The sequence below is a fragment of the Puma concolor genome, chromosome A2 (assembly GCF_028749965.1).
Source record: "Puma concolor isolate L17-30 chromosome A2, mPumCon1.1.hap2, whole genome shotgun sequence".
Lineage (NCBI taxonomy): Eukaryota > Metazoa > Chordata > Mammalia > Carnivora > Felidae > Puma > Puma concolor.
In genome coordinates, this window is record NC_141668.1 from 169,973,519 (window position 1) to 169,986,940 (window position 13,422).

The window sequence follows — 13,422 nt, forward strand, 5'->3', positions numbered from 1 at the left end:
GAGGGTACAGATGGGAAGACTGAGGCCACAGGGTGGCGAACAAGAAGGCCCTGCCCCCCAGTGAGTTGACATCCAGGCTTCAATACGGCTCCTGAAGGACTTGGGGGGACCCCCCGTTCTGCCCCAGGTGCGAGGTGACGTGTGCTGACTGATAGAATTCTGGAATCAAGTCTCAGTGCCGACCCACCCTTCCCAGCTGTGTGACCTTGGGCAAATTGCTTCACCTCGCAGAACCTCAGTTTCCTCAGCCACCCGATATGATGACAAATAATCAGATGCCCTTTTCCCAGCCACCCCCCCCCCCCCCGCCCCGCCAGGGGTAAGAATTCAGTAAGATGGTCCCCAGGGGAACTGACTCAGAAAGAGCTCAGCACACATTAAGGGCTCAGTAAGCGCTGATGTGAGAATGCACCAGCTCGTGCAGCCTCCCGGCTGCTGCCTCTCCTATCCCTCCACCCCCCACCCTCCTGCAAGGCTAACACCTTCCTGCCTGGTGTTTGTCACCCCTAACCAGAGTGGGACCTTTGTGGGGGCAGGCACCAGGGTGTCTGTGGGCGGAACCCCAATGCCCAGAGTAGAGCCTGACACACTGGTTAAGTGAATGAATGAATGAATGAATGAGTGGAATGAATGGGAAGTGAGACCTCCAATGCCCCCCCCCCCACCCCGAAACTCATTCTGGCCCATGTGCCTTTCGTCCCTGCTTCTGCCATGTGCCCCCGTTCTTCCGGGTCAGGCTATGAACGCACAAGATACGCACACACTCACCCAGAGACAGCCGGAGAAAGGGGCCTGAACTTGGCTCGGGTGACGAGGCCCGGGCCCTAGAGCGGCTCACGCCGCCTCCTCCCCTGAGCCATAGTTTTCCCGCCTGGGAAATGGAGAGGTTCAAGTAATCCCTAACAAGCAGGGATCGAGACGCCAGCTGCCTGTCACCCCAGCTCTGCCCCTTCTGAGGCGTGTGGCCTTGGGTACATCCCCTAAGCTCTCTGGTCCTCAGTTTCTCCATCTGTAAAATGGGGCTGATGGTGGCGTTTGCCTCCTAGAGGGCTTCTGAGGGCCCAGCGAGTTGATGAATGAGGGAGGAGAGCAGTGTGTCAGGCACTGAGTAATATATATGAGGCTTTGTTCCTACTGCCGTTCATGTAAAAATACACACATGATCGTTTGAGGGCCTCTATAGGCCTCACCTTATCAGCATGTCCGGAGGCCAGGGGCCATCAATATCCTCGTTTTACAGGAGGAAGCCGAGGCCCGTGGTGTGTGGCAAAGCCGGAAAATGATAGCAGGTTACAGACGGCAGAAGTCAGGATTCTTGGGGACAGTACTGCTGTCTTGGGGACAGTCAGGGGGGGAGGCCTGGGGTGGGGAAGAGGGAGAGGAAGAGGTTTCTGAGGCTCCGAGGGAGGCGTGCTGTCGGGTCCAGTTCTCTCGGAGCTCTGGTCACACCAGTGACCCAGACACTGCCACCGTCTCCGCCCCCCCCCCCAGAGCTGACAGTCCAGGGGAGGAGACGGATGAGTGACCAGAAGCGGGCACAGTCGCCGTCCGTGTGGGACGCGCAAGCAGCTGTGGGAGCTGAGAGGCGACCTAGGCAGGAGGGGAAATCAGGGCAGACTCCCTGGAGGAGGCGGTCCTAAAGCTGAGACCCGAAGGGGCAGTGGGGCCGGCTCACGCGGGCCCAGAGCACGGGCTCGCAGGTTCAAGGTGGATGGCCCAGGCTCCACTCACCGCAGATTCCACCAAGACCCTGCCATCAGCCAGCCAGGTTGCTGCCATCACCCATAAACGTGACAATAAGAGTCAGAAAAACGTAAGAATATCCCAGTTTATTGTGCACCTGGACACATGCCTGGAGTTTCTGTGCAACAGAAATCTCTGTGATGATGGAAATGTCCTGCGTCTACACCACCCCGGACAGTGGTCACAAGCCACACGTCACTATGGAGTGCTTAAAACGTGCTTGGCGCTACCGGACGTTATGGGCTGAACTGTGTCCCCCTCAGAGCTCACGTCTGAGTCCTCAGAATGAGACTGTGTTTGGAGACAGCGTCTTTACAGAGGTGATCACGTTAAAAATGAGGTCGTTCGGTGTCCTTAGAGAAAGAAGGCATTTGGGCACGGACACCCAGGGAGAGCGCCATGTGGAGGCAGAGCTCGGGAGGACGCTTCCACGGGCCGGGGGACACGGAAGATTCCAGCAAACCACCAGAATCTAGGAGAGAGCATGGTACGGATTCCACCTCGGGGCCCCGGAGGCACCAGCCCCGCTGGCATCTCGGTCGCAGCTTTCCAGCCTCCAGAACCACGAGGGAATGTCAGGCTGTGCCACTGAGACGCGGCACCTCCAGCCGACCGAGGCACCGAGAAGGGGAATTTCAAACTTTCATTTCATTTTCGTTAACTGTAAACAGCCGCCCCTCGGCTAGCCGTGGCGCATGGGGCGGTGCGGCGACGTTTCCAGTCGCCTCACCCCTCCTCGTGCACAGGGGAAACCGAGGTCAGAGAAGAGCCGTCCCGTGCCCACGCGGCAGGCAGGTGCTGCCCCCAGGAACGTGGCAAGACAGAGGCAGGAAGATTTGCAGGCAGGGGCTTCCCTGGAAGGAGGGAGAGAGAGGGACCTTCCTGCCAGCTGAAAGTGGCCCGCGTTGAGGGCCGTAGCCCTGCGCTGTCCAATGTGCTGGCTGCGGTGTCACGGGCTGTTCAAACCCAAACTGAGTTCAGTTGCCCGTGGCGCTGACCACTTCCCAAGTGCTCAACAGCCACGGGGGCTCCCGGAATGGGCCGCGCCTTCCTACCACGTGCCCTGGCGAGCGCCTCCTCCCAGGGTCCCATCCGTGATGGGCCCATGTCACAGGAGGGAAGGACAAGGCAGTTAGTGCTAAAGGGAACCCCAGGGGCGCCCGCGTGGCTCGGTCGGTTGAACATCCGGCCCTTGATCTCAGCGCAGGTCTGGATCTCGGGGTCACGGGTTCGAGCCCCCCGTTAGGTTCCATGCTGGGCGTGGAGCCTACTTTAAAAAAAAAAAAAAGTGAGAAGATGGAAAAGAGAAAGCTACTAGGGCTGCATAACTATGAGAGAAGTAAACTTTAGAAACTAATAATAATAAATAACGGGAACTCTAGAGGAGGGGGCAATTCCCTGAGGTCGGGAGGGCCAGGTTAGCCCCCAGATGGGGCCCCCACAGGGGGCAGAGGCCAGAGGCGGGGAAGAGACTGGGGGGGCCCAAGATGAGGGATGGGGCAGGGAAAAGGGGAAGTGAGCGGGAGGGGCGGGGGCCCCACCTGGCAGCCCCAGAGGCTCTCATGCTTACACACGCGCGCGCGCGCGCACACACACACACACACACACACACACGGAGGGGTCTGTGCACGAGCAGACAGGCCAGCCCACACTGTCGGCACACCCCGGTCTGTGCCCGCCTCCCTCCCTCACACACACTCTCATCCACTCCCTGCCGCTCGCCCTCACAACCACACCCCAGATCCACACAGCCCCACGGCCCTCCCTGGCCACGGGCACACCTCCTCGCACGCCGCCGGCCGGTCCACAGCCCCGCGCCGTCGTCCCTCTGCCCACACGTGAATGAGAGGGAGGCCGGGACAAACCATCACTGAGCTTCCGTGTTGCCAGGACATCAGCCCCACAGCCGCCCCCTCGAAGCCCGGGAGCCCCCCCCGCCAAGGCCGGCGGTGGGGGGGAGGGCTGGGACTCCCCAGAATCACCCGGGAGCTGGGGGCATACACAGCAGAGACTCTCATGCCCTCTCCGGGACCCTCCCCGCCCCCGTGAGCAGTCACCTCCTCCAGGGAGGCCACGGGACACCTGCTCGGCATCAGCAGGCCCAGGCGCCGTGGGGAGGGCCATGGGGCCTCAGGACAGACCCCCGCTGGCCGCCCTGTTCCCGCTTCTCCGTCAGGACCCCCTGCTCCCTGCGCACTCCCGGCACCCCCCTCCCCCGCCCCCAGCCGGCCCACCCCTCCCGGGTGTCCCGCGGGCCCAGAGAAGCACCCCGCGGGCACCGGCTCAGATGCTCCGCACGCTGGAGATGCTGGACAGGGGCTCTCGCATCCGAAAGCTGAGCGACCGGGAGCCCCGAAAGCTGTCCCGCGGCCTCAGCGAGCTGTCCGTGGTGGAGGCCTCAGAGTGGGCCTCGGCGGCCTTGGCCAGGCAGTCCCCGGGCCCCCGCAGGCCCAGCCTGAGACACCCGCAGCAGAGAAAGCCCAGCACGGCCTGGCACACCTCGCGGCTGCGGAAGGAGTAAATGAGGGGGTTGACCGCGGAGTTGAGCACGGCCAGCGCCAGGATCCAGTCCATGCCCCGCAGGTACTCCTGCGCCCAGTCGTTGGAGCTGAAGACGTCGGCCAGCAGCAGGCCGAAGAGCGGGCCCCAGCACACCAGGAAGGCCGCCAGGATCATGAGCACCGTCTCGAGCAGCCGGCGGGCCTTGCGGCGGGCCAGCACCCGGGAGGCCTTCTGCCCGTTGGCCTGCACCACCCGGAAGATGGCCCCGTAGAGCACCATGATGGCGGCCAGGATGCAGGCGAAGACCGCCACGCAGAAGAGGATGTACTCCTTGGCGTAGAGCGGGAGCAGGCTGGAGCAGCGCCGGAAGGAGCACACGCAGTTCCAGCCGAGCAGCGGCAGCAGGCCCAGGAGGATGGCCAGCAGCCAGCACAGCCCGATGAAGCCGTAGACGCGGCCCGTCTTGCCGGCCCCGCTCTTGGCCACCGGCCGCACCATGGTGGCGAAGCGCTCGGCCGCCGTGAAGAGCAGGCTGAAGGTGGAGGCGGCCAGCGCCATGAACAGCAGGCCCTCGCGCAGGAACCACTCGGTGGGCGCCAGGAGGAAGGTGCGGGCCCCCGACAGCAGGACGTTGGCCAGGTAGGCCGCGCCGGTGAGCAGGTCGCTGAGTGTGATGTTCACCAGGCAGTAGTACACCCAGCGCCGGGACCGCATGCGGCTCACGATGGCCAGCAGCACCAGCAGGTTCTCCAGGACCACCAGGCAGCTCACGGCCACGAAGAGCCCCCGCAGGACCCCCAGGCCGCCCTCCTCGGGCCCGCCGCGCCCCGCCAGCCGGCCCGAGTGGTTGTAGTGCAGGGCGATGAGCCGGCTGTGCCCGCCGGCCGCCAGCTGCTGGCAGGACTCGGGGGCCTCGGCCGGGGACCCCGAGCCGTTCATGGCGGTCCCCTGGGACGGACTGAGGCCCCGGGGTGGCTCACCCCCGGGGCAGGGTGGAGCCACTCGCCGGGCCTCGGTTTCCTGTTATTTGAAATTTCCTGTTATGTTCGAGGTACCCCCCGCCCCGGGCCGCGGGTGAGGCCGGGGACAGGGAGGGGCATCCCAACGGTCGGCTCCCACCCCGGCTCCGGGAGGGTGCTGCGGTTGCCCCCTGCTGCGAGACCCTATCTGTGCCCCCCGGTGGTGCGCCCCCCCACCCCCCGAGAGCCCAGGGAGGGGCGAGGGCCCCAGAGGGGAGGGGAAATGGGCCCCTTTCCAGGGCTGGGCGGCTCCCCTGCCCCCCCCCGCCAAGCTACCCCCTCCAGGACCCCGTCATTCTCCTCAACCGCTCCAAGCCTGCCTGGCACACACTAGGTGCTGAATAAGTGTGTTAAGTGGCTGCGCACACAGGAGCGCCCCCAGATACCTCCTGGAAGGCATAGGCACATTTTGTTCCCGTGACAGAGCCAGGCCCGGCCTGTGGTACACTGTCCACAGAAGGGGAAAGTGAGGCCAGCCGTCCCCAGTCGCCCAGGAGAACACGCAGTGGGAGGTAAACACCCAGACAGGCGCACGCGTAGGTCTCGGCCAGGACCCTCGGGATTGCCTCTCCTGTGCCTGAGCTGGGGCTGCTCCCCTCACCCCTGGATGGGGAGGGGCGGGGCTCATAGGAAGAGTGGGAGCTCACCCCCTCATGTCTATCCTGACCCACTCAGGCCGACTCACCTGGAGATGCTGAGGACTGGGGCATGGGCACCAGGTGGGGGAGGGGCGTGGGGTGGGGCACGAGTCCAGCCGGTCCTGGGGAATCCGAGTCGGGGAGGCGTAGCTACAAGGGGCGCCAACATCCCCATAAGACTCGGCGGTCACGAGACTGGGGCCGAGGGCGGACCAGCCTGCACCCCTTCCCTTTGTTCAGTGTTCAGCCCTGGGAGCAGGGCAGGAACCGGGAGCCGCAGACAGAGGTGCTGCCTGGGGACTCAGGAGCATCTTCTCACTGGAGGTGACCAAGCAGAAACAGGTCTGAGGAGGAGGTTGTGGGAACAAGGGCTGCCCAGGCAGTGGGGGTGTGAGGCTGGGGCAGGGGGACATGCCAGGGAGCACCCCCGAAGAGCTGAGCACTGAGCCTCAGCCTCAACTTCACAAGGAACCACCGAACTCAGGCACATTCACAGAGAGACACGCTGTGTGTCTTGACGCTGAGCCTGGACCTTGAAATGGTCCCTGATCCTGCACTGAGCCCTGATCCTGCACTGAGCCCTGATCCTGGACTCAGCCCTGATCCTAGACTGAGCCCTGATCCAAGTCTCAGCCCTGATCCTGGACTGAGCCCTGATCTCAGGTTCAGCCCTAAAGCCAAATTGAGCCCTGACCCCAGGCTCAGCCATGATCCTGGGCTTAACCCTGACCTTGGGCCGAGCCCTGATCCCAGACTGAGCCCTGAGCCCAGGCTCAGCCCTAATCCTAGACTGATCCCTGATCCCTGGCTGAACCCTGACCTTGGCTGAGTGGGTGACCATAGACTGACCACAACCCTGACTCTGGCTGACACCTGGCCCAGAACTGAACTCTGATCTCAAGCTGAGCCCCAATGCTAGTTGAGCCGGGCCTCCGCCTAAGCCCCACTCCAGCTGCAACTCGGACCCCGGTCTCAGAGAGCGAATTCAGGACCAAAGTAAATGGTATGAGAGAGCAGAGTTTGACTCACAAGGCCGAGCTATCCAACAATGACCTTCTGCCACGAATTACCTGCCGCCTAGTGGAAGGCCCTATGCACACCATACCTTATTTAATCTCATGATTATCCCCACACTACAAAAGAGCCATCCCCCCTCTAGAAACCTGCCCAAAGTATGCATGCAAATGGTTATTCATTGTTGTTGGTAAATGCAAAATATTAGAAGCCGCCCCAACGTCTGCACCCAGGAGAGAGGCCGGTGAGCGACGCTGCACGTAGCCTGGAGTGCCACACGGCTGTGAACAGTGAGTGAGTGGATGGGCGTGGCCTCCAGGACGTATGGTTAAGGGGGTGGGGGCGGGGGCAGGGGATACAAAAGGCTATATGTAGGGTGCTACCTTCTGCAAAGCAAAGAAGGGGAAATAAGGCCCCGATCTGCTTGCTTTTGCAAAAGCCACGCGGGACAGATAAACCAGGAACCCGTGAAATTGGTTCCCTGCGGGGGGTGGGGGTGCGGGTAGAGTTGAAATAAATGGACAGCGGTGGGACTGACACCCTATGGACATCCCTCATAGTTTTCAAGCTCTGAGAATACTTGCCATAGTTTACAATGAAATTAAGTCAACAAGGGTGCGGGGGGGGGGGGGGGGGGGAGAAGCTCCAGGATGTGGATCGGAAGCAGAAAACAGGTGAAACGAACTGTGTTTCAGATGAAAACCATGACCGCCCAGAAATAGAGGAGAACCAGCCCGTGCAACCTTTGGGCACGACACTTTTTCTAAAGACAAAAGGAACTGACCAAAAAAAAAAAAAAAAAAAGATGTTGTTTAGTACATTTGTTTTCAGGACTGGCAAGGTGTAGTCATTCTGAAAGTCTCATGTGTATTATGGGACTGAGCAAAGTGGCGAGGGTACTGATGTTAGTAAGAAGCAGGTCTTGGGGCGCCCGGGTGGCTCAGTCGGTTGAGCGTCCGACTTCGGCTCAGGTCATGATCTCGCGGTCCGTGAGTTCGAGCCCCGCGTCGGGCTCTGTGCCGACGGCTCGGAGCCTGGAGTCTGTTTCACGTTCTGTGTCTCCCTCTCTCTCTGCCCCTGCCCTGTTCACGCTCTGTCTCTGTCTCAAGAATAAATAAACATTAAAAAAAAGAAGAGGAAGCAGGTGTTCACAGAGGAGCATATAAGACGTCAACATGGAGAGGACAGCACACGAAACAACCCCGGAGGGAAAGTGTCAGCGAGGACCGTGACGATTTACTTTATTTCATTTCTTTAAGTTTCTCTATCTTGAGCGAGACAGAGAGAGAGAATCCCACGCAGCCTCCACACCATCAGCACAGAGCCCAGTGTGGGGCTTGAACTCACGAACGGTGAGATCATGACCTGAGCCGAAACCAAGAGTCGGATGCTTAACCTACTGAGCCACCCTGGCGCCCCGGGCCCCGTGATGATTTAGACAAAAATCCATTTCATAACTCTGTCCACTGAGACCAGCCAATAACAACAGTTACATCTAGCCCCTAGATCCAATCTTGGCTTTTGAATATCGCCTGTAGGGCTCCTGGGAGAAATGGCTGATTCCGGGAGCGGGGCAGGGAGAGTGCCACGTGACCCTGGAGGTTCATGGTGTGCCAGGAAGTCAGGACGGGGACCTGTCAGAGACACAGGGGCCAGCCTGACAGGGCGGCTGCTGGCCAAGCCTGGAGCGATCTGGGCATCGGTACTGAGCGACCTTAAAATTGAGAGAGACTCAAAGTAGTGGTTGGGCACCAGGGGGGGCGGGGGGGGGACAGCCAGTGTTCGATGGGGACAGAGTTCAGTTTCACAAGAGAAGGACGGCTGCACAGCACTGGGGATGGTTTAACGCCACTGAACTGGGCATTGGAAGTGTTTAAGATGGTCAATTTTATGTTCGAGTGCGGTTGATCCCAATAAAACCAATTAGGGGAAAGAAAAAAAAAAAAAAGACCCTTTCCATATCCTGCAGCTCCACCGATAGACGTCCCCCCGAAAACGGAGTCAGAACAGGCATCTCTTTGTGACCTCTCCAGTAATAACTGGACCAGGCAAGAGTCGACACTGGGAGTTAAGTGACTGCGTGGGATCACTGGGAACAGGGCATTTGCATAATCTCAAAGTATCTTCCCACGGATCACTTTTTCTTCTTTTCTTTCTCTTTTTTCTTAACGTTTATTCATTTTTGAGACACGGAGACAGAGCATGAGCAGGGAAGGGGCAGAGAGAGAGAGAGAGAGAGAGGGAGACACAGAATCGGAAGCAGGCTCCAGGCTCCGAGCCATCGGCACAGAGCCCGACGCGGGGCTCGAACCCACAGACCGTGAGATCGTGACCTGAGCCGAAGTCGGACGCTTAACCGACCGAGCCACCCAGGCGTCACCCAGGTGACGGGGACCGGTCACTGCTCGGATATTCCCACCGGGGGTGTGTGCCAGCAGACAGACTCGCCCTGAGGCACATCCCACAGAATGACTGACCCGTACACTTTCCAAAGAGTCGCGGTCACGACAGGTTGTGAGACAAAGAGAAGCCTGCGCTGTTGTGGATGACAAGCGATCCAGGATTCGTGGAATTAAGGGCAGTGAGGGAGTCCCAGACCCGGGACGCCAGTGTGGGGGAAAGGTGCTGTGAAGGACAATCCGGGGACAACCAACGCGATCTTCACTCGGGCTGCCTATCAACTGACATCATTCTCTCACTGCCGCATTCCCCAAACTGGACCATTGCCCTCGGCTTAGACCACAAGAGGGGTCCGTTCATTGACAACGCGTGGCGTTTTGGAGGAAAGGTTCGTGATGTGTCCGACTCACTCTCAAACCAGTTGGGAAAATGGAGGAAAGATTTTCTATCGAACATATGTTCTTAGACAACGTGTATGGAGAGACCCCAAGCAAGAGGTTAACCACGGGCGGATCCAGCTCTGGGAGTTCGACTTTTTCTGCGAGGGGCCAAATAGTAACTATTTTCAGCTTTGTGGGCCAGTCTCTGTCACAATGACTCAACTCTGCGGGGGGCGCCGGGGGGGCGGGGGGGGGGGGGCTCCGTCGGCTGAGCGTCCGACTTCGGCGGCTCAGGTCATGATCTCGCGGTCCGTGAGTTCGAGCCCCGCGTCGGGCTCTGTGCTGACAGCTCGGAGCCTGGAGCCTGCTTCACGTTCTGTGTCTCCCCGTCTCTTGGCCCCTCCCTTGCTCGTGCTCTGTCTCTCTCTGTCTCTCAATTTAAAAAAAAAACAAAAAAAAACAAAAAAAAAACAAACCAATTACCCAACGCTGCCGTCGTAGCAGAAGTGGGCAGGGACAATATGTAAATGGCGTGGCCACGTGCCGGTACAACTCCCTTTGCCAAAACAGGCTCAGCACAGGTCGTTGGTGAGTCCCTGACCTATCGATAAAGGGTTCACGGGAGTTCACTGTCCTCGTTTCGCAACTTGTTGCCTCACTTTGTGGTCAGGTTGTGGTCCCGGAATATCACTTCCCATGAAAAAGCAGCAGCAGGGCTCCTCGGAGAAACGGCCGGGTGCAGGGCTGGGGCTGGGCGAGCGCGGGAGGAGCTAACGGCGGCTGTCTGTGCCCGGCTGAGAACTCTTCGGGGCGAGTGGGGACGTGTCCGAGGACCCAGGAGCCAACCTGCAGAGGCCTCTCCTGGCCGGAGCCACGGTGGGGGTGGCGGTGGCGTGAGGGACGGACGCGCATCGAGCAGTAACATCCAGGAGTCAGAGACACAGAGGAGAGCAGACTGTGGTTCACTTTCGTGGATAACGGGGATTTCGTGGACGGCGGGGTTAATCGTGATACTAATTGTGATACGAATCATAGCATAAAACGTATCGTCTTCACTGTCTCTAAGCGCACAGCTCGACGGCGTCAGGCGCGTTCACACGGTCGTGCGGCCGCCCTGCCATCCGCCTCCAGAACTTTCCATCTCCCCAGACCCGAGACCCTCTCCCCAGGAAGCACGGACTCCCCGCCCCCTGCCCCACCCCTGGCTCCCACCATCCGCTCTCTGTCTCTGTGGACGGGACTCCTCTGGGGACCCCCTGTGCGTGGGGTCACGCGGGACGCATCCTTCTGTGCCTGGCTCCTGTCACCGCGCACGGTGGCCTCCGGATCCGTCCACGTGGTGGCAGGTGGCAAGATATCCTAACTCTTTAAAAAAGCTTATGCATTTATTGAGAGAGAGACAGTGAGCAGGAGAGGGATAGAGAGGGGAGGAGAGAATCCCAAGGTCGAGCCCACGAACCACGAGATCGCGACCTGAGCTGAAATCAAGAGTCAGACGCTCAACCGCCTGAGCCACCCAGACGCCCCGGGACGTCTTAACTTTTTAAGGCTGGACGATACCGCAGCGTGTGCATGGACCGCATCGAGTTTCTCCGTCACCCATCACTGGACTCGCGGGCTGCTTCCGCGTCCCGGCTGCTGTGAATGACGCGGCTGGGAACACGGGTGTGCGAATATCGCCTCGAGACCCTTTCAGTTCTTCTGAGTGGTTTTTAAATAGAGTAATTCCAGGGGCGCCTGGGTGGCGCAGTCGGTTAAGCGTCCGACTTCAGCCAGGTCACGATCTCGCGGTCCGTGAGTTCGAGCCCCGCGTCAGGCTCTGGGCTGATGGCTCAGAGCCTGGAGCCTGTTTCCGATTCTGTGTCTCCCTCTCTCTCTGCCCCTCCCCCGTTCATGCTCTGTCTCTCTCTGTCCCAAAAATAAATAAATGTTGAAAAAAAAAATTAAAAAAAAAAATAGAGTAATTCCAGGCAATAAATGCAGAGAAAATGAAAGCATTAGGCTATCCCCCCGCTCTAGCCGTGGCCAATGCTGTGTCGAAGGAATGTTCTCCAATGGCCGCTACGACCGTTAGGAGAAAGGCTCATGGGGGAAATTCGTGATGGACGAATCGGACGGGTGCCCCCTCCGTCCAGGGATCAGCGTTAACACAAAAGAGAGACAGTGAACTTGACGTTCGGCTACGTGTCTCCTGGAGAGGGACGTGGACACGGGGACTGGCAGGACAGGAATCAAGCAAGCGTTCCGTGTCCTCGTCCTGAAAGTCCACTCACGTTTCCAGACAGATCAGCTTGAGGCGTCCCGGGGAATGCGGAGGGAGTACATTAGTCGACGCCTGGGAGGCCACTCGCCCAGTCGGGAGGCTGGGATACGGGACAAATGACCTGGTTTCTTCGACAGATCAGTGGCAGCGAGAAAAGGGTCGTTGGATGCTTACAGATGAAAAGAGTTTGTCCCCGAAGTGGCCAAACACCACGTGTGGGCTTTGTCTGTGAGAAAACGCCTGCGGGATCTGACCGTCCGCGAGCAGACGTGATGCCCCCGTGGGACCAGTCCGGCGACACGCTGAGCGGGCCCCAGCATCACTCCCGAGGGAGTCTTGCCAAAAATGCACGGGGTCAGTCAAATCAAGAGCAAATACCAGACAAACCCGAGTTTTGGGAACCGAGCAGAACCCTTCCCAGGGGCCGTGTGGGACAAAGACGAGCCACCCCGGAATGAGGGCACAGAGCCAACACAGCACGATCAGGGATCCTGGACCGGGAAAGGGGCGTCCACGGGAGGCTGGCCAATTTGGAACAAAGTCCACGGGCTAGCTAGACTTTGGAGGAGGGAGGCCTTCTGTCTCAGAAGGGGGCCCTCAAGTGCGTGATGATGAAATGGCGCGAGGTCAAGGATAATCAGAGTCACCACGAGGCAGGTGTGGTGGGGCCGGGAGGAGGGAGGGCCAGAAATGGGCCAGCCAGGAAGGGTCAATGCCAACTGACTGCATAGGGATGGGGGTTTTCGGTCAGCTTACGCTTTCTGCCCATGACACTTTCAGGGGCCTGTGCGAATCTCTTTCATTCCTTTTTGAAATTAGAAGAAGGAAACAAATACAACCATCATGAATAGGTAACAGTGAGCCCCCTCTGGATTTCCCTGGTCTTTCTACCAACACAGTTGTTAAGAAAACAACTTTTAAGGGGCACCTGATGGCTCAGTCGGTTAAGTATCTGACTTCGGCTCAGGTCATGATTTCACGGTTCGTGGGTTCGAGTGCCGCGTCGGGCTCTGTGCTGACAGCTCAGAGCCCGGAACCTGCTTCGGATTCTGAGTCTCCCTCTTTCTCTGCCCCTCCCCCACGCGCGCACGGTCTCTCTCTCTCTCTCTCTCCTTCTCAAAAATAGACATTAAAAAATTTTTTAACAAGAAAACAATTTTTAACAGTTGCTTCTGGACGAGGAGACCTATGAAAGCAATAACGCCTTGAGCCCACAGAAGTCCCAGCGCGGCCTTGCCTCGCCTCCCTGTTTTCATAGGTTTGGTATTTTCCACGATCAGAAAAAAAAAAAAAAAAAGGTTTTCAAAGGGTTCGGCGACCCCTCAGCCAGGGGCCTGACGCCCACAGCGGTGTCACTCCAGTCTTCCTGCTACGATGAGGGACAAGTGGCCCTTTGCCTCTGTGGTCCTGCCCCCTGAAGCCCGCCAGCTCAGCCTAATCTCGAGGAAAGCGCCAGGCAAACC

At 59.3% G+C, this 13,422-nt stretch overlaps 1 protein-coding gene and 1 long non-coding RNA gene across 3 annotated transcripts; one reads left to right on the plus strand and one right to left on the minus strand.

Annotated features, from left to right (window-relative positions):
- Positions 1-3,962: 3,962 nt before the first annotated feature.
- Positions 3,963-5,374, minus strand: S1PR4 (sphingosine-1-phosphate receptor 4). Its single transcript, XM_086699558.1, has one exon. The coding sequence runs from the start codon at positions 5,182-5,184 to the stop codon at positions 4,027-4,029; it is 1,158 nt and encodes a 385-aa protein (XP_086555684.1). The 5' UTR covers positions 5,185-5,374; the 3' UTR covers positions 3,963-4,026.
- An 876-nt stretch (positions 5,375-6,250) lies between these two features.
- On the plus strand, positions 6,251-9,424 carry LOC147583895 (uncharacterized). Of its 2 annotated transcripts, none has more exons than XR_015248593.1 (2): positions 6,251-7,206; positions 7,612-9,424. It is a non-coding gene; the product is annotated as an uncharacterized LOC147583895 (long non-coding RNA). The 2 variants fall into 2 exon arrangements; XR_015248592.1 differs by having other exon boundaries at positions 8,886-9,424.
- Positions 9,425-13,422: the final 3,998 nt, after the last annotated feature.